A 21,115-nucleotide genomic window follows, 5' to 3' on the forward strand; every position below is an offset into this window, starting at 1 on the left:
CATTGTAGCTATGCTGTTAGACATAGGAAGATAAAAGAAAATGTTTAAATTAAACACTTGAGCATGTTAAAATAAATATCTACATAGAGTAGATACAAAACCATATTTTCTATAGGAGGTCAAGTTAATTTAGAAACACAAATAGGTCCAGTTTCATATTCTTTCTAGAAAAATACTACCAAAGAATATGTAAGAAACAATAGAGAATAAAGGAGAAGATCGGTAAATACCTGGGTTGTTCTCATCTTGCAGTTTTTGAATTGTTCAAACTGTAGGACAGTTGTTCTTTATTAAGAATCTTACACAAATATAAAGGATCAATTTACAGTTCCAAATAACCGATAATAGAATGCCAACTCCTTGTTGGCAAAACAATTAAAAGCAATAAGAATCCAATTTTCAACCAAAATGAACTTCAAGAAACATTGGAAAAAGAGAACGGATTGAATAACCCACCATGTAACTGCAAGCGTAAAAGAACTACACATGCGGTTATAAACTTATTTATGAAGAACAAAAAATGCAAGCCTTATAGGAGCATTAAAATATTTTGCAACCCCATCAAAGTAAACATTAACCTTTCAGCAGAGAGCCCAAGGTCAATATTTAACAATGAGAAAACAATCCTAGATTCAGCAATTGCCTTTGTCCTGTGCACATGACGAATAATTGGGAGGCCAGAGACTCATAGTGTCCAATCAAGATGCTAGCTAAGTACCCAAGAAGAGGACTTCCTTCAGGATAAAAAGTCTAATGTTTTAAGAGGCAGACTGTGTTTGAAGTCGAAAGACGAGTAAAATGTTTTGAGAGTCTAAGTGGCCGTTTGGTATGTGTGTTTAAACAACAGTTTTCAGTTTTTTTGGAAACACGTGTGGGTGAAAAAGTGTATAGAAATATGTGTAATGTTGTTTAAAAACTGAAAACATGTGTTTAAACTTGTATACCAAACGGGCCCTAATTGTTTCTAAAGAAAGTTTTTTATTTTACTTTATTTATTTATAATTAATAAAATGTAAACAATTAAAAAAAAAAGTTGCTTAGGTGGAAAATTGTGGGAGTAGCAAAGCTTACGGTGGCATAATATTAGAGGCCAACCGAAGGGCTCGATATAACCAAAACGGTATTTATGGCATTGGATAGAGTCGAATAGTCATTGACATTTTATTTGTTTCAATAGAAAACTTTATATAAAAATAATTTTTTGTGTTTTTTAGTATTTAGTTGTATCACAAAAAATAAGTTAAATGAAAACTATATTTGGTTAAAAAAAAGTATGGTTTATTTTAGAAATGATTTTTCACTAATTTGTTTTTAAATAACTCTATTCCATAATGGTGGGTTCCAGTCAGCTCAACTGGTAAAGTCTTTAATGGTTGTATAAAAGATAACTATCATCAAGAGCGGACGCAATAGGTTAAAACTGTCTTAAAAAAAAAAAACCTCTATTCCATAATAAGTTAAACAGAAAAGTTATAAATTACTTTTCAAATTATTTAAAATTACGACCAAATATAAACAAAAATTAGATAATTTTACAGAGTATACATTTTGCAAATTAACTCCTTTTCTTAAAAAAAAAAAAAAACACGAAAAGAGAACACCGTCCCAAAACCGATATATAACCTAGACCCAAGTAGGCCTCCACGCCCCTATATAGCCCAATCGCCCTACCATTCTTACCTACCTTTCTTCGCATCTTATTCTGATTCGAATTCTGATTCTCTCCCTCTTCCAGTCCCAGCAGGTCAGCTCCAATTTTTTGTTTTTGTTTTTGTTTTTCTTGCTCCATCTTGATTTTTCGTTCGTGCTTTGATATTTGTTATCGCTTTGCTTTACTGAAATTAGGGTTGTCAAGGATTCGAACTACGGTATCAATGGAGGCTTTGCTTGATTGATTTTTTATATTAGGGTTTTGGTATTGAAGCATCTTCTTAAGGGCGCTTTGTGTGAGTGAGTCTCAGTAGTTAGTTTGTGGAAACTAGGGTTTAATTAATGGCGGATCGAAACTCTGCCCTTGCTAAGCCTATATGGATGAAGCAAGCTGAAGAGGCCAAGCTGAAGAGTGAGGCTGAGAAAGCCGCTGCTGCAAAAGCTGCCTTTGAAGCGACTTTTAAAGATGTAGACAAAAATCATGAAAAGAAACCAGCTTTATCGGCTGATACTGAATCCGATGAAGAAGCTGAGGACGATGAGGAGGATTTGGCAAACAAACCGATTGGCCCGGTGGACCCCTCCAAGTGCACAGCCGCTGGGGCTGGCATAGCAGGTGGCACCGCGTGTGCATCCTCTTCGTTTATGGTGGTCACCAAGGATGCTGATGGGAGGAAGGTGCCCAATGGGGGAGCACAGATTAAGGTGAAGGTGTCACCAGGGGTTGGTGTTGGAGGATCGGAGCAAGAAGGGATTGTCAAGGACATGGGCGACGGGACCTACACAGTTACTTATGTTGTCCCCAAAAGAGGGAATTATATGGTTACTATTGAGTGCAATGGGAAACCCATCATGGGTAGCCCCTTCCCGGTGTTTTTCAGTGCAGGTAATTATCATCATCGTTATCATTTTTTTAATTTAGATATGTGAATATCTTCTCTTTTAATTAAGCATGACCTGACTTCAGTGAATATTCTTCTTTTAATGTTATTATTTATTTTTATGATAAAATTATACATTATGCGTCGGTCATCTAATTCTGAATTATAGAATGGTATGAGTAATCTCTGGTTTATATGTAAAGTTTTTTAATCCTTCACGTGGCCCACTTTGATTTACACATGAAAACATTTTTTTTCCCCTAGGTGAAAAGGGTAATCAAACAAAAAATTGAAGGCAAAAAATTTAATAAAAAGTAATAGAAGAAGAAAGGTTTTGCAAATGGTTAAAAAAGAAAAAGTTAGTGATTTCAGGCCAAGGAAAATTGTTTTTGTCCTTAATTTCCCCATAGTGTCATCTTTCTATGCTTCATTAGCTATATTCTTGACTGAACATATAGATTTATTTACAAGTCAACCCCTACATTGCTAATTTTAAGAAATTGATTTGTTCTCATGCAGGTACCAGTAGTGGAGGACTGCTGGGTTTGGCTCCTGCATCCACATTTCCAAATCTAGTTAACCAAACCATGCCCAATATGCCAAACTATTCAGGGTCTGTTTCAGGGGCATTCCCAGGATTATTGGGAATGATTCCAGGCATTGTTCCTGGTGCCTCTGGGGGCGCTATTTTGCCTGGAATTGGTGCATCTCTTGGGGAAGTTTGTCGAGAATACCTTAATGGTCGTTGTGCCAAAACTGATTGTAAGTTGAACCACCCGCCTCACAATTTGCTAATGACTGCATTAGCTGCAACGACCTCAATGGGGACAGTCAGTCAAGTTCCTATGGCACCCTCTGCAGCTGCAATGGCTGCAGCTCAGGCAATTGTTGCTGCCCAAGCCCTACAAGCCCATGCAGCTCAGGTGCAAGCACAAGCTCAGTCAGCAAAAGAATCATCTGGTATAATGTTTTGTTGCATTCTCTTGTGCATACCATATGGTTAATTGTTTGCTAGTTTCTTTCATCTCATGCTGCTTCTGGTTTACCCTTGTTTGAGAATGTGGGTTCTCTTGTTTGTGGCTTTCCTAATGGCATAATTATTTCTTGTTTTTGTTATTCTTCCTCAGCTTTTTACCACTGAATGTTTCTTTCCTTGTCAGGTTCACCTGATAAAGCTGGGAAGTCTGATGCACTGAAGAAAACACTTCAAGTTAGCAACCTTAGTCCACTTCTTACAGTGGAACAGCTCAGACAACTTTTCAGCTTTTATGGCACAGTTGTTGAATGTACCATCACTGATTCAAAACATTTTGCTTACATAGAGTATTTAAAACCTGAAGAAGCAACTGCGGCTTTGGCATTGAATAATATGGATGTTGGAGGTCGCCCTTTGAATGTTGAAATGGCAAAATCTCTTCCACAAAAACCACCTCTTTTGAATTCTCCACTGGCTTCCTCTTCTCTTCCACTGATGATGCAGCAAGCTGTTGCCATGCAGCAGATGCAATTCCAGCAGGCTTTGCTTATGCAACAAACTATGACTGCACAACAGGCAGCAAATCGAGCTGCAACAATGAAGTCGGCAACAGAGTTAGCTGCAGCGAGAGCTGCTGAAATAAGTAAGAAATTAAAAGCTGATGGAGTTGGAAATGAAGAGAATGAAGTGAAACAAAAATCAAGGTACATTTTCCAAATTTCTTTAAGAATATTACTGATTATATTTAAGCTTGTGAATTGTCAAACTTGGAAAGGCATTATGCTGGACATGTTAAACATCTGTTTGTCATGATGCTGAGTTTTCACCATAGTCTACTTTTTTGCTTTTGTAGGATTGGGGGGGGGGGGGTGGATTTGCACTTTTGGATGAGTGAGTAGGAAAGTTAGGTTTATTTAACCAAAAAAAGAGAGTAGGAAAGCTAGGTTGGCTAGAATTTGCTCGTATTTTGGGATGGGTTTCTTTAGATTTAGTACATGATATTGCTGAATTTAGGTTTTAGGTATGTTATTCCTGAAATTGGCATTTAGTTTCTGGTGGAAATATAGAGAAAACCATCTTTTAACGTATTGTCGTATTCATTTGGTTGAAATTGATGATTTCAGTTATGCTCTTATTTATCTTCTTTATGAGCTTGTATTTTAATTGGAAATGTCTTTAGTTTCAACTAGGTTTGCTTGTGAAACTGTTTCTTTATTCAAGTTTATTATGATATTTTATTATTAATGCAAGTAAAACCGTATTTATGGCCTTAATATATGGTGGCTATTTCTATTCCAACCTGCCAGCCAGCGACAAATTTGACTGTCTTTCTAATTCCATTAATCTATTCTGTTTGTGGCTGGGTTAGGGTTGATAAATCAAGTTTCTTTGGCAAATGGGTTGAGCATGGGTTCAAGAATTGGACTCATATAGTATGGATTGCTTCAGTCCTAAACTTATTATCTATGAACACTGATGTGGGGAGGCTATTGTTGAAAAAAAAGAGAAGGAAAAAAAATACAATTTATGCCCTATAAGTTTGGTGAATTGTATTTGAGATCTTTATTGTATTGCCTCCATAGTACATTCCCAATGTGCTTTGGGTTTGCTTTGATTTCAATAAAAATTTTGTTATAAAAAAAAAGGTTTGGTGAGTTGTCATTTCAGCAATGCTGGTAAAAGTGCACTTGAGGGAAGTGCAAAGCGCCACCAAAGTCCCAGCACTTTTACCAGCATTGCTGAAATGACAATGCCCAAACCTCTTTATTTTATTTTATTTATTGTTTATTTATAAATAACAAAATTTTTATTGAAATCACTTCAGCGGGAAGCGCAAAGCGCCAAAGCCCCCTCACTTTTCACATCTAAAGTGAGGTGCATTTGTTGAAGAAGTGGGCATAAAGTGAGCCTTTCTTTTTGGAGCTTTTTTCAATAAGCTCAAAGCTTGCCTTTTGTGCTTTTTAATTTTTTTTAAAAAATGAACCAAATATGAATTTTAGCCATCTGATCTTAATACTATTGAAATAGACTGTTGATTTGGTATATAAAGTCAATTTTATGGTATTTTACAATACACTTAAGCCCAACCCTTCCACCTTTATCTGTACCCTTGACTTTTCTGCTTGGTACCAAGATTGTTGTGTCCTGAAATTTATTCATGGAAAAAAATGTATGATTTAATCTATTTGTGATAATTATTTAATATTTAGTTACTTTTGTAGTTTATGTTGGGTTCCTAGGCAGGCTAACTTAGCTACCCGCACTTTAGCCAAATGGTCTCCTTAGCCAAATGGTCTCTTAATTTTAAGGGCAAATTTCAACTTACTCACATGTGGTTTGACTAAAATTTAAATTACCTACATGTGGTATAAAATTTGACACTTTACCTACTTGAGGTTTTACCAAAATTTAAGTTGCTTACTTGTGATTTGAAATTCCATGATGCAAGTATCCCGATGGATAGTTTTTGATCTTGTATTTTTATGTTTTTTGTGTTTTTGGAGGAGAAACATAAAAGTGGAGCAAAATTACATATTTAGCTCTGTTTTTAATAGAGGTGGGTTATTGAAATCTAGCTAAGCTAACCTCAGGTGGGTAAAGTATCAAATTTCAAACCACATGCAAGCAACTTAAATTTCGGCCAAACCACATGTGGGTAAATTGTAATTTTCCCTAATTTTAAAGTTTTGGTTCTTTTGTGCTGGGTAGTTGCCCTTCTTGTTTTGGTGATGTTATGAGGAAGGAAGTTTGTTGTTCTGTATGGTTTGCTCTCTAATAAAGTCATTATTCATAAAAAAAAAAATAGTAGTTGATGTTGAACATATAATGAACTGTGCACATAGATTTATATTGATTATTACTCATTAAGTGAATAAGTGTTCAAGAGAATGATATAAAATGATATATTTTAACTTATATGATTTTTTGATTTCTTGATTATTGTATTGCCATTAATAATTATTTTTAAATTTATTACATTTTTTTAAGAAATGTGCACTTCACTTCAATCACTTCCGCTTTGTGCCTAGGCCAGGGTAGTCAAAGGTGAAAGGCGATCGTAAGGCGCCAAGGCCTTGTCTCACCCGAAGGCCTAAGGCGACAAAAAGGCACTAGCCAAATTCTTAATATATTTATTATACTAATGGAACTTAAATCACATGTACCTAGTGTATTGAAATATTATAATGAAGTGTTTTTCAATGTGTTGTATGAAGAAGTTAGGTCTATCAAATTAATTCAAAATATGTTTAACCTGGTTTAGGCTCTATTAGTTATTCTAGCAGTAGGTTTTTCAACAAGCTTCTATATAAAATTAATTAATCTAATAATAAGTTTTACAACAAACTTTTGTAATTTAATTTAACTAACAGTAGGTTTTATAACATGTCTTTTTAAATTATTAATCTAATAATAGGTTTTACAATTGCAACAACCCTCTATAAAAAATTTAAAATTAAAAGAAGGCTAAAACGGAAATTGCACTTTCTAAGTTTGGCTGAAATTCATTTTTGTCCTTTAACTTTACTTTCATTCCATTGAGTCCTCTAAATTTTAATTATTCAATTCAGGCCTTCTATCCAATTTTGTTAAAAAATTTCCCATAAAAAAAAAATTATTTACACGAAAAAATCTATAAAATTAATAAAAATATATTATAGATTTTTTATGTGAGAATTTTTTCAAAAAACCTTTTTTTCATTAGTTAATTGCATATTTAATGGCAATATTTCGAACGAAATTGGACAAAAGGCCTGAATTGAACACTGAGAATCAGTCCAATAATAGAACACTCATTATCTTCAAAACACCTACCATTTCTTTCCTTTCAAATACACCACATCAAAAAATGGGGAACAATCCGTATATCTTTATTACGATAGTGACTAAAATGACCTTGCCAGCAAGCAAGAATCTCAACAACAGACATTGACATAACCCAACAAACTCCAAATAAACTAAAAACTATATCCCACAACTCCAAAGCAACCGGACAATGAAAGAATAGATGGTCAACAATTTCACTATTACACTTGCATACATAATACCAATCCAAAATGCATACCTTTCTTTTCCTTAAATTGTCAATCGCCAGACATTTCCCCAAGGCAACAATACATACAAAGAAAGCCACTCTAGAAGGAATCTTCTACTTCCAAATGCTCTTCCAAGGGAAAAACTGCCCACTATGGTCAACTAGAAGATGGTAGAACGCACTAACCATAAACCCCTTACTCTAACCATAAACCCCTTACTAGGCCTGTACATGGTGTGGTGCGGCCGATTATGAGAGTGTTTTTAGCATTGCACCTATAAGGTGCGGTTTCCCCAAGTGCTTGACCGCACCTCACCAGTGGAGTAGTAAAACCGGTCTGCACAAGGTGCGGTGCAAGATACTGGTTTGGTGAGATTAGTTCTGTGAATTCCTCAATTTTCTCAGAATCCAAACACAGCATTTAACACTCCCAAACCATAACATAATCATTAGATAACCCAAATATTCTGTACAAAAAAAAAAAAACATACACGAAAGAAAACAAACAAAATATGCACAAATTCACAATCTCTAAAAAAATATACCATTTCAAATCACAAAAAAAAAAAAAAAATCTAAACTAAACCTAAGTCATAAAAGATGAAACAAAAACTATCAAAGGAAAATAGATTAACAAACCTAATAATAGAACAAGGGGGAGGGGAGAGGGTGAAACTCCAAGAACAATGGCATGGGTGAAATTCCAAGAACAAAGCATCAAGCAGTAGAGTATGGTGACAGACTGACAGCAAGTGGAGGGAGGGGAGAGAGGAGAGGCGGAGATGCTTGGGTACGAAAGACTAATGGGAAGAGAGAGAGAAAGAGAGGTAGGGAACTGATTGGGATGGGGATAAAAAATATTTAGAGTTTATAAAATGACAACGTTACAATTTTTTTTTTAATCTAATACCAAAACGATGTCGTTTTGGAACTGATATTAAAATTAATATTTGGCTCAAACGGCGTCATTTTGGTATTTTAGAGTTAAAATTTAGAAACCCTACGTCTTATCTCATTCTCTCTTGCGCCGTTTCCCCTTCTTCCTCATCCTTCCTTCCTTACCTCTCTCAAACTCTCATCTTCTCTCTATTGAAAGTCTGAAACCTATAGTAACTATATATATAACACACCGGTGTGGTGCGGTTTCTCATCGGAGTGAAAAATGGTAGTTGATCGCCGCACTGGCCGCCTTCGGTATGCTTAGATCTTTGCTGACCACCTCTTCGAGCATCTACGGTGGAGCTTTGAATCAGTTGGATCGGTTCGGCACCGGCCGGTTTCATCGGTGCTGGTCAAATCCTAAACAGGCCTGCCCCTTACCTTACAAGGTAGCTAATATCTCTTATCCTCCCCAATCCCCCTTACAAGAGTGCAATAAGTGGTATTAATGAAGCTCCAGAGAGCTTCCAATTCCCGATTATGCACATCCCTACAAAAAAATATCTCCCAATGAAGGACTCCATTGGTGTACCTCATTAGATTAGCCACACTTGCCTCTTTGTTTCAACAAATCCTATATATTTCAGGATAGCAGTCTGCAAGAGAAGGTGTTCCACACCATTGATCTAGCCAGAACAACACTTTTGATCCATCTCCAAATTCATAAAAAAAAAACCGAGATAAAGAATGAGCTAGAACACCAACCACCCCAATCACAACAATACTTCACCTCTATCACTTGTTGCCAAAGAGCATCCCTTTCTTGCCCAACTCTCCATAACCACTTCCCTAATAAAGCTACATTAAAAGTTCTCAAGTTCCTAATCCCCAAACCACCTGCAGAAAGTGGAGCACAAACAGTTGTCCAATTAACAAAATGAAATTTGGGCTCATCCCCTAGGCCACCCCATAGAAAGTTCCGCTAAAGTCTTGCAATTCGGTTAGCTACTGAAGTAGGAATAGGAAATATAGAAAGAAAATAAGTAGGAAGATTTGCGAGAGTGCTTTTAATTAATGCGACTCTACCTCTCTTGGATAAATATAATTTGTTCCAACCTACTAATTTTCTTTCCATCTTCTCCAGAATTGGATTCCAAATTGTCTTGTCCTTGAATTTTGTCCCCAAAGGAAGACCCAAATATTTCATTGGAAGAGACCCTTGCATAAAGCCTAAGATAGCCACCAAAAGCTCAATGTTATGAACTGCCCCCATAGCCACCAGGTTAGACTTACCCAAGTTTATCTTCAGACCCGACACAGCCTCAAACCAAATGAGCACCATACGGAGAATCAGCATTTGATCAATATTAGCATCACAAAAAATTAGATTATCAACATCGAAAAGGAGATGGGGAACCACCAAAGATCTTTTGGTAGAATCATCTACACAAAAACTTGACAGACGACCTTCATGGACAACCTTATCCAACATTCTACCAATGGTTTCCATAACCAACACAAATAACAAATGGGACAAAGGATCGCCTTGCCGCAACCCTCTTGAACTCCTAAAAAAACCATAGGGAGAACCATTAATAAGGAAAGAAAAACGAGCAATTGATAAACAAAATGAAATCCACCGCCTCCACTTATCAGAAAAGCCACAACGCTCAAGCAAAAGTGTGTAAGAAATCCCCAATTCACGTGATCAAAGGCTTTCTCTATGTCCAATTTACATAACAACCCTGGCTGACCAGGCTTCAATCTACTATCAAGACATTTATTAGTAATAAGAACGGAATCAAGAATTTGCCAATTTAGAACAAAGGCATTCTAAGGTGCTGAAATGATATCTCCTAAAACCATGCAAAGTCGAATAGCCAAAACAAGAGTTTGAAACTTTTTTTTTTTTTGGGTTTAATTAAATGAATAACATAATCTTTAAATAAAATTTTTAATGTTAGAAACATGACACAACATTATTTTAAGAGAGTTAACGGCATTTTTCAAATGGCAAATGACGGAAAGACTAAAATGATCGCTTTGTTAAAGTTAGCGAACTAAAATTACGAAATTTAAACTTGTAGTGGACTTGAGTGACAATTCACCAAACTTATAGGGTGTGAATTGTATTTTTTCCAAAAAACAAAAAATATTTTAGTCTTTTGTTTGAAGGATGAAAGATAGAGGCTTTAGCGTTATATACTTACTGGGGGATGGTAATGGTAAAGGATTAATAGTGGAAAGGCAAACAAAATTTGCATTGCAGGAATTTTTGGGTTTCAGAGATTCGAATGTTTCAGAGGTTACGGTGAAAAGGATAGGAAAGACATGCATATATACTCTGTAGTTATGCAGGAAAGTAGAAAGGTATCAAATTGATTTAGCATGAAATTTAAGTTTTATGGTGCTGTAATGGGGAGGAATTGGACCTTCAATGGGATTTTGGACCCTAAATAAGGGAGTGATGGGTTAGGGTTGTAAATGGAATTTATTTGTGCCTATGACAGAGACCATGGCCTTAAGAGAATGTCTAATTGAGGCTGGTGAACTGTGGTCAAGGAATGCGTAAGATTCAAAATGAAGATGATTAAAGAAGTGGTTATTATCGGTGGTCTTATTAATAGTATTAATATTCCTCTGAATATTTGCCTAATTGATCTAGGATTGTAGTGTTATTTTAAATGTCATGGCTTCTTTGAGCTAAACTTTTCTTGTACTTGTCCTAAGTTTCTAAGATTATGATGGAGATATATCTGGTAGAGCCTATCGTAGGCTTTCTGCCTTTAAACTTATATTATTAAAAAAGAAGTATAGTTTTAATAAGGGTCAAGATCTTTAATGAGGTCTGGCTATTGATTGAATTAGTTAAAAGTGTATAAAATTTGAAGAAGATAAATATTTTTGGTGTAAGATGTTAATTACTTTGATACAGTTATAGAGTTAGGATTGAAAGATAATTGTGATACAATTTTATATTGTTCTATCTAATTCTAAGGGCATCTTTTATTTATTTATTTATTTTTGAGATTTTGATTCTTAAAAAGTTTATTTTTATTATTCTAATTTACAGATCGCCATCCACTACTCGTGCGAGGTCAAGGTCAAAGTCTAGATCGCCAGTCATGTATCGTCGAAAGCGGAGGTCTCGTTCTTACTCACCTCCATCCCGCCACCCTAGGGATCGTAGATCTAGATCACCATTGAGATCTCACCATCAGTCTGGCTATGACAATGAATGGTGGTCATATCGAGACATTCGGGATGCAAGTGACAGAACTAGAAGGCGAGATTCAGAAAGATCACATGATCATCATTTATCTGCTTCGAGAAGACATAAGAGCAGGAGTGCAAGCCCTCTAGCAAGAAAATCATACCGAGCTGATTCAGTCTCACCAAAACGTCATCCAGAAAGTTCACCATATAGAGCAAGGAAATCATCTCGTGCTCGTTCAAGATCACCAACTCATCACAGAGTACGTAGGTCATCTCCAAAAATTGCTGATGAAAACAAGTCAAAACACAGAAGACGCTCTAGATCAAAATCTGTTGATGGTAAGCATCTGTCTGGTGAGAAAACAGAGGAGTCTCGAGATGAAAAATCTAAGTTTCATGATCGAAGGCGTTCCAGGTCCTTATCTAGAGAAGATAAACTTCATAGAAGCAGCAGGTCAACCCCAAGAGGTATGGATGAAAATAAATCCAAACATAGAAGGCGGTCCAGGTCAAAGTCTTTAGAAGGAAAGCACCATGCCAATGAGAAAGTAGACAAATCTAGAGAAGAGAAACCAAAACATCGTGACAGAAGGCGGTCCAGGTCAAAGTCTTTGGAAGGGAAGCGTCACTCTGATAGGAAAGTAGATGAAACAAGAGATGAGAAGTCTAAACATCGTGATAGAAGGCAGTCCAGATCAAGGTCCATGGAAGGTAAGCGACACCCCAAGGAAAAAGTGGATGAAAGCAGGGACAGAAAATCAAAGCATCGTGACAGAAGACGGTCAAGGTCAGTGTCTGTGGAAGCTAAGCACCATAGAGGAAACAGGTCATCCCCTGGTAAATCTAAACACAGAAGGCGCTCTAGATCTAATTCTGCTGAAGGGAAGCATCACTCCTATAGTAGAATAGGGGGAAGTAGAGCTGAAAAATCAAAGCATCATGAGAAATCACCGTCCAGTTCAATATCTGCAGAACATAAGCATTGTAGAGGCAGTAGTTTGTCACCGATAAGTATGGAGGAAAATGAATCAAATCATGTAAGCCTATCTAGGTCAGAATTTGCTGAAGGGAAACTTAATTCCAATGATGGGAGGGATGAAAACAGTTATGAAATATCAAAGCATCATGAAGATGCAAAAGAGGAAGCAGATTCCACTTTGAAGGATTTGATGAGCATGAATGATAATGGGATGTTTATTTCAGAACCTGAGGATTGTAACTCAAAGGAATTGGTGGTGGAAAATATGGCAATTGAATATGACCAGGATCCAAAAAAGGCATATTTGACAAATGTTAACAGCGAAGGAGGTTCATTTTTACCAAGTTGTAGAATCTCCTTGGTTGAAGAGGAGCTAAGGGAACATGAAGCATCTTTAACTGGGCATATAGAGCTAGGTACAGCTAGTAATTGCTATAAACCTAAACAATAATTGATTTTTCAGTGTTAATGATGCTGAAAGTAGCTCTATATCCTTTTTTTTTCCTCCCCTGGTTTACAGGAATGGAAGATCGAGATAATTTTGAGATGTCTACCAAAGTGGATAATAGTGACAGAACTGGCTCAAACCAGCCCGTGGATTGCATTAATGATGAATCAGAGTTTGTGATTAGAGATAGGTCTTCAATTTCCCCAATGCTGAAGGCTCAACCAAGAAGCTCTATCTCACCTGAGGCAGATATGTTTCCTGGTGACTTCCGTATAGAAGATGTAAACCAATGCTAGAAGTATATCGTGGACCATGGGGTTGCTGTTTTCCAAGATTTTTCATGCTGAGTGATGGGTGCAATTTCTCCGAAAAGGGCTCAGTCTGGTTTCCATGAAAGATTGCTTAATGTTACTTTTGGTGCTCGGAATTTTCTGCCGGTTGTTTGCTCTTCACAAATATGCTTTGTGTTTGTTTATTTCTTTGCAGGTCCTTATGGATTTGACCGGGACTATAGTCTTGAAGCTGGTCTTCCTGTGGTTTAAGTATTTGAAGAAGTTTCATGCTTTCAACCACAATCGGCCATGCATGTTTGTAGCGAGCTTCTTTTACTGCTTGATGTATGTTGGACTATTATTTCTATTACTGCATAGTGAATTTCTTGATTAAAATGTTTATTTAAAGGATTATTCACTCTGCACCTTTTAGGATATATATAATTTTTCTTATCAAGAAATACCGAATCTGAACACTAATGAAATTTTACAATATAGCTTAGGTAAAGAATTGTGTCGCTGTGATCTAAGTTCTTAAACGTTTTTTGTTGGTCTCTTTCTAAACTCATTCCTTCTAGTCAAATCTATCCCTTTGGCCTGCATTTTCTTTTGCAATTTCTATTTGTTGACTCTTTAAAAAAAAAAAAATGAGAACTTTCTGGTTGATGTGGATGATATAATAGATTCCACTTTCGTATAGATTTCTTGTAGTGGGACTGTAATCATTCAGAAATCTTTTTTGTTTTTTTTGTTTTTTTTTTTGTTTTCCTTTTTTCCCCCTCCTTTTGTGGGTTAGGATAGTATCCCCAGCACATGCAGGTATCATGGTGATTTTCATTGGAGCTTTCTGACATTCAATTTGGCAGGATTGATTTTCTCTGATATAAATTGAGGTATGCAGTCATCACAGATTTAGTTTGTTTATGGTGGCAAGCTTCTGTCCTTAATCTTCCATCCAAGTTCTGAAAGTTGTTGAGAGTGTTGGTTAATGCAGTATGGAATAAACATGTTTTCTTTTCTTTTTTGATAATGTTTGTCAATATTTTTTAGCAATAATTTATAAACCTGGTGTCTTACTCCCCCAATTTTTCTTCCTTTTTATACTTTTTTTCCTTTTCTTATTCTTGCTTCCCTTCCCAAGAAATTGTTTTGGTTAGGTAAGGGTACCCTTAAGGTCAAGTGTGAAACCAGATGTTGCTGGGATGAATTGCATCGAAATTCCAGTGTTGTGTATGAGCAGATTGCCTGACTCACTTTACAGTCCTTGCTAAAACTTATGGTGAAATCCAAATATTGATTTATATCAGGTAATATTCCAAGCAACTGTTGGGTTGCGTTCATTTTCTTTATAGAAGCTTTCATTTAAGTTTGCACATTTGGTTACTCCTTAGGGTTTTTAACTGTGCCCTGCAGTGACTCAATCTGGGTGGATCACTGGAATTTTGTACTTGATCTTGATCTTATATTATGGAACTAATCCAAAATAGTATTTTGCTCTATTGCTTATTTATTTATGCATTTGCTTGTTTAGAGCCAAAACGTTATTATAGTCTTATTGGCATTTTGACTTTTTTCTGGACTTCGGGGTGGGGGAGGGAGGGATGCCAAAGAGGCTGGGTGGCGGGCTGGGGCAGGAGTGGATTTTATCTTCGTGTCTTCATGTCTCTTTGCAAGTGAATGCATTTCTGCCATGTCTATTTACAGAATTTGACAACATGCCCCATGAGAAATAGCACTAGTGAGAAATGCTGGAGACATACAGAGGGTGGTTTTTTTTTTCTTCCTAACTCTTAGGGACAATTGGAACTAATTTTTGCTTGATTAGTTAGTGTCTGAAACCTGTCATTTTCCTGTTGGCCTCCTCTCCGTTTTGTTTTATGTTTATTCATTCTTCTTCTCTCCCCACCCCAATATTCTTTTAGTGTAAGCTGTGGATGCTTTAAGGGCTGCACCCTTTGGGTCTAAACGCTGGTAGGAGTTACGTGAAGTGGATGCCAACTAATTATATCTGTCCCTCCCCTCTCCCTCCTGTTTTTCGTTTAATTTAATTTTTAAAATCCTCCTCCCCAAATTGTTGTAGTGCTCTAAGAGAACAGGCTGAGCGTAGGAGTTTAGCACTATTACAGGTGGGTTTAGGTTCAAATTATGTATACTATTGCAGGTGGGTTTTGTCCATTTTTTAAAACTTAAATGTAAGGCTTGTCGTCAAGAGCCTTGTAACTTAACTAACACCCCTTAGTGCTTATAACGAAGATGTCAAGGCTTCAAATCCAACTTCTCTGACTATTGAATTGTAAAAAAACTGGGGAAAAAATGCTTACTTGTCATGATTTTGATAATTTGACCAGCAATTTTGATAATCGGCAAAACCTTTAGGTGCATGATAGATGATACTTGTGGCCAAACACCAACAGTAACTTTTGAAATAGTTCCTGTTAGACTTGCACAAGCTTTCCTTTATAGTTTGATCTGCAAAAAATGCTTGCAGTAAACTAATTTCCACTTTCTCATGATGTATAAAGATGTAACAAATTTTAAGATGAGATTTGTGGGAAAAATTCTCTAGGAAATTAGTTAATTGTAGTATAACACATTTTCTCACAAACAAAAAGATGAGAATATAGGAAGACAGGTGATTATTTTTTAATCAAACAGAAGATTGATATATCATGTAGTATTTTCATTGAACATTTAGGTTGCATTTGGATACTTGAATTTGGACTTAAATTTGAACTTTGTAGTGATGGATTTGAAATGCATTAATGCCAATTCTATAAATATTAAAGTATGTTTTATGGATTTCTAAAATTATATGGGTTTAGAAGCTATTTTAAATTTCAACGATTTTAAGATTAGAAATTCTTGTTGGATTTGTAGAAAATTCTTGCCTATTTTAAAACTATTTAAAACAAGATATATGAAATTTAATTACTTAAATCCAGATCTACGTACCTAAATCTTTCCATCAAATCGCACTTCATCCAACTTTTCACCCAATAATTAGTGTCCGTTTGGGACAAGTTGAAAATTATAACTTATTTGCAATTTCAACTTATTTTTGCTATTATTCATTGGTTTCACGACACTTTTGAGTATTATTCATGAGTCTTACCATACTATTTAGCTAACTTTTATATTTATTTATAGTACTTTTAGCAAAAAAAAATTTAATTTCAACTAAATAAATTATTCCTTCACACTTTCAGATCGTAACATCATTTCTTCTTATTCTTCTCACTCTCACTCTCTCTATCATGGTTGGACTGTTTCTGCATTTTCTTTTCCCTGGCGTTTTGCTTTTGCCTTAGCACTCTGGAGTCTTTCGGTCTATTGACTCTACTCTGCATGATGAACAACTTGCTTTCCTGTCACCCACTAAATTCTTGCTGTCAACCAGTCTCTTTCGAAAATGTTGTTGGGTTTTGTTCTTTATTTAATCAAATATTTTAATGGATTGGCCTAGTACTCTTCTGGCTTTTGTTTTTGTTTATTTGTTATTTTAAAAATTTTCAAAAATGAACTAGTCAAATGGGCTTGGGAACGACAAATTATTGGGTAGTGAAATGGGCTTGGTAATGATTTAAGATAATTTAGACACAAGCTCTTATAAAAAGAGCATAATTTTAAGCCCTAACAAAATTTATTTATGTTTGCTTAGAATTTAGTATTTCTTATTTTCCTTATGAATGTTATGATATATAAAAGAAAATATTTGAAAGATAAATATTTATATTTATTTGAACTATTATACTCTTTTTCTTTTTTCTTTTTCTTTTTTCTTTTTCTTTTTTTTACTAATTTAATATTTATTTATATTTTAAATAATTATTAAATTAATTATGATGTCATTACGGTTCGACTTTAGTTCAATTTTGGTCTAACTTTAAAAACCTTGAATCTCTTCTTTTTATGGTTTATTGAACGGCTCGGGTTTCAAAACTGAGTGAGTTTGGGGATGAATTGACAATACCTAGGTGGAAGGGATTGGAAATCAATTTGAGAATAAAAAATAGGTTTGTGACTTGGAAAATGGAATGGAGAATAGAAAATTGAACATGGGGGTGAATTAGCTTCAAAAAGTTGTTACCAAATTGCATCGAGTATGAAGCGGTGATGAGGTAATTGCCTGCACAGCTTGAAGCCTACGGAGTCAAGGTCAAAGCACTCAATTTTGTAATATTAATTTCAATGAAAAATGTATTTTTTACATAAGAAATTTTTAATTTTGTTTTTATATAATTGCCTGCACAGCTTGAAGCCTACGGAATCAAGGTCAAAGCACTCAATTTTGTATATTAATTTCAATGAAAAATGTATTTTTTACGTAAGAAATTTTTAATTTTGTTTTTATATAATTGCCTGCACAGCTTGAAGCCTACGGAATCAAGGTCAAAGCACTCAATTTTGTATATTAATTTCAATGAAAAATGTATTTTTTACGTAAGAAATTTTAAAATTTTCTTTATAATTGTGCAACTACCGTCTTTGTATTTATAACGTGGATCATATCCCCATAATATATCATTTTGTAATAAGCTTGTGTGCTAATTTTCTAAGCATTACTGCGTTTATTTACATTTACCTTGTTAATTCCACCTTGTATGTTTTGCTATCAAGCATTGGATTAACGTATTTGTAGACGTTGATTGAGGATGAGTTGGATATGATCTAGAAAAAGGGGAAAAAAATAGAGAGAAGTTCAAATAGTTGTGAAATTGAAGAGTTTTTTGATGGACAGTTAATGCTAGACAGATGTAATAATTTTGTTAAAAATCATGGCTTCTCTGGAAAAAATTTATTTTGAAACTAAGGTTTAAAAAAAGGTTTCTCGTAGTTTTTTCCTGAAGAGGGGTTTTCTTTAATGAAACAGCATAAACAAGGTGCTAAAAATAAAAGCATTTTTATGTACAAGACTCTAAAGAGATCAAACTTTTGAAAATTACCTTCCCTTTTTTTAAGAGAGAGAACAAATTTTTTTAAAAAAATTTGCCCAAAACTTGGTTTTAAAACATTTGGAAAAAGGGTTGCATTCAAGGTTGTCAAAATCGGGGGATTCTACGTAGTATCGTGAGAGGTAAGTGGGATCGTGAATCGAAAGATCGGATCATGGATCGTAAGATCATACATTATTTAAGAAAAAACAAAAAGAAAAACACATTGGTATCTTAAATAATCACATAAATTATACATTAATTCATAAAAAACCAGAAAATTTGCATCCGTAAGCATCATTTTAAAGAGATCAAAAACCTCAAAACTTGACACTATTGAAATGTTATTTTTCATTTGGGAGTAACTGACACTCTATCTCTTAGAATAGTATAACTTGGTCTATTGGGATGTTATTTTTCATTTGGGTTTAATTGAGTCTTCCATTAAGTTAAAGAAGATTATAAGAAACTATGATTATTTGGGATTGTCAGAATTGTACAATTCTACCGATTTGAATGATCGCAAAAATCCTTGAAAGATCTGGATTGTTTTGGGTAGGTGAGATCATAAAATCGTAGAATCATAAATCTAAATTGAGATTTTGACAATTATGGCTGCATTTGAGAGAGTTTTTGTAAAAGTAAGAATCTAAGCTTATTTAGAAAAAGAATTTTTAGAGACCCAAATTATAAACAAGGTTATTTATGAAAAAGAAATGGTTTTTTTAAGAAAATGGATTCTATGGTTTTGATGAAAATCTTGGTTTTTGTTCATTTTTATGTAATGAGAAGATTGGTTTCAAAAAATGAAGAGTTTTAAGATTGAAGCCACTTAAAAAAATGAGTTCCAAACATTTAAAAAAGAAACCCAAAACTTGGACCAAAATCATGTTAAAGAAAAGAAAGGATTTAAGAACAGGGTTTCCATGGTTTTATTGGAAAACCATGGTTTTTGTTCATCTTTCAAAGGAAATTAAGTCTTATGTTTTGAAATGGTAAAGAAAATAAGTTTTTGTAAAATCGTGATTTAAGCTCAAAAATCATTTGGAAAAGAAGTAAAAACAAAGGGAAAGACAAACTTGTTTGGAAAAAAGATGTTTTGAAACTCTAATCTAACATTTAAAAAGTTTGATTCTAAGAAAATGGTTTTCATGGACTAAAAAAAAAAGGTTTTGAAATAAAGAATCCTGGTTTTTATTTATATTTATATTTATTTTTTCTATAAATATTTTTTGGGTAGAACACTTAAATTTAGAAAAGGGAGATTTTAAAGGGGAAAAGTTTTAGATGAAAACCACTTTGTTTTTCAAAAGAGAGTTTCCATGTTTTTAGGAAGAAGATTCCCCAAAACAAAAATCAAAACCATTTAAGAAAAAAAGTTTTTGAGAAAAGAGTTTCCATGGTTTTAATGGAAACCATAATTTTTGTTCATTTTTTATGTAAAGAAAAAGAACCAAACAAGATTTTGAAATTAAAGAGAAGCTTTCTTTTGAAAAAGATTCATTTTAAGAAAAAGGGATGGCCATTGAAGCTTTTTTTTTTTTTTTTTAATCTTTTGAAATCTTATTTTTTTAGTGGTTTGCTTACCCAAGCTAATGCTATTTGGTAATCTAGGGTTTATGGTGCTAATTAGAGAGATAGCACCCTTAAACCCTTTTACCCATGAGAAAGGATGGAAGATAAAGCATGCTCAAAGGCAAAATGCATAAATTAAAGGAGAATAATATTTAAAGACTTAAATGTAAAGGCAATAATTTAAAGACTTGAATATAAAGGAATTTAAGAGCAAGACATAATGTAAAAGCTTGTATTTAAAGGAATTTAAGATCAAGAAAATAATGTAAAAACTTGAATTTAAAGGAATTTAAGAGCAAACATAAGGTAAAAGCTTGTATTAAAATTCTTTTTTATAAAATTTCTCATAACAAACCCTAAATATTGTCACATCCAAGCTTATGGGGACCTCAACCATTTTCCTAGAAGCATACCCATATTGTCCTTAGGAACAAGCTTTAGAACCCATTTAAGAGAAATCCATCTATGGTAAATCACTATCTTCCCACTAAGGTTGGCCGTGCACGAGGATATTTCTCCACAAGCCTTCTAGTTAGGAAGATGAGGTGTAATGAAAGATGTTGGGTTGTTTTCTCTCTTTAAACCCAAGAGATTTAAAGAGAGAAGACAACAAAGAAAAGAGTAGAAAACATTTTTTTACAAGTATAAATAGAGCTTTAAAGAGTATAAAGAGCATAAACAATAAATACACAAATAGAGGGATATAGAACAATATGTAAAGAGAAATAAAGAGTAGATGAACAACATAAAAAAAAGAGCATTTCAATATATAGAATGATGTATTTTACAAAGAGAGAATGGTGTAGTTATGAACAAAGCTAATCCATATCTCTATCACAAAGCTTACCAAGCTTACCTAAGAACTTTGGAGGTGTAAAAATGGTGGAAAAGGGCTGGAGTTTCTGTTTGAGTTGGGGTTAGAGAAACTAAATCTAAAGAAATTCCTAAAAGAGAAAGAGAGAGAGAGAGGAGAATTTTTGGGATTTTTGTGCATCTTTGTTCATTATTTGTCCAAGAGGGAGAGTGATCCTATTTTTAGGGATTGAGAGACGTTTCGGGAATGTCTCACCCCAGTTGCCCCTTGAAATGGGAGGTTGAGGTGAGATGTTTCCGAAATATCTCACCAATTATGCCTTGATGCTCACTCAATTTTGGTTTTCGTCTTTTTCTTGATCCTGTTTTCGGGCTGCTGTTTGGAGTCCTTCCAGAGCTTGGATTTCTACAAACTTGGTGTCCTTGGAAAGGTTTGGATGTCTATTTTCCATAAGTTTTGAC

The 21,115-nt window shown here is 34.6% G+C and overlaps 1 protein-coding gene across 6 annotated transcripts; it reads left to right on the forward strand.

The window, feature by feature from the left end:
- Nucleotides 1-1,598: 1,598 nt before the first annotated feature.
- LOC142623671 (uncharacterized) lies at nucleotides 1,599-17,808 on the forward strand. Of its 6 annotated transcripts, none has more exons than XR_012842184.1 (9): nucleotides 1,599-1,744; nucleotides 1,846-2,536; nucleotides 3,051-3,491; nucleotides 3,692-4,211; nucleotides 11,493-13,030; nucleotides 13,135-13,679; nucleotides 14,131-14,227; nucleotides 14,476-14,641; nucleotides 17,586-17,808. XR_012842184.1 is itself a non-coding variant. In XM_075797113.1 (6 exons), exons 2-6 carry the CDS (start codon nucleotides 1,993-1,995, stop codon nucleotides 13,356-13,358), a joined length of 3,267 nt encoding a protein of 1,088 aa, XP_075653228.1. In that variant the 5' UTR covers nucleotides 1,599-1,744; nucleotides 1,846-1,992; the 3' UTR covers nucleotides 13,359-13,795. The 6 variants fall into 6 exon arrangements, 1 of the variants encoding a protein (XP_075653228.1); XR_012842182.1 differs by lacking the exon at nucleotides 17,586-17,808 and adding an exon at nucleotides 14,748-14,833; XR_012842183.1 differs by lacking the exon at nucleotides 17,586-17,808 and adding an exon at nucleotides 14,748-14,833 and having other exon boundaries at nucleotides 14,136-14,227.
- The last annotated feature ends 3,307 nt before the right edge of the window (nucleotides 17,809-21,115 follow it).

Source organism: Castanea sativa, chromosome 2 (assembly GCF_040712315.1).
Source record: "Castanea sativa cultivar Marrone di Chiusa Pesio chromosome 2, ASM4071231v1".
Taxonomy (NCBI): domain Eukaryota; kingdom Viridiplantae; phylum Streptophyta; class Magnoliopsida; order Fagales; family Fagaceae; genus Castanea; species Castanea sativa.

Bases quoted from the DNA above. Each gene is read 5' to 3' on its own strand.
- LOC142623671 (XM_075797113.1), top strand. From the start codon at position 1,993: ATGGCGGATCGAAACTCTGCCCTTGCTAAGCCTATATGGATGAAGCAA. The intron at 3,492-3,691 runs GTATAATGTTTT...TTTCCTTGTCAG, and splicing joins GTCAGCAAAAGAATCATCTG to GTTCACCTGATAAAGCTGGG. The intron at 4,212-11,492 runs GTACATTTTCCA...TCTAATTTACAG, and splicing joins GAAGTGAAACAAAAATCAAG to ATCGCCATCCACTACTCGTG.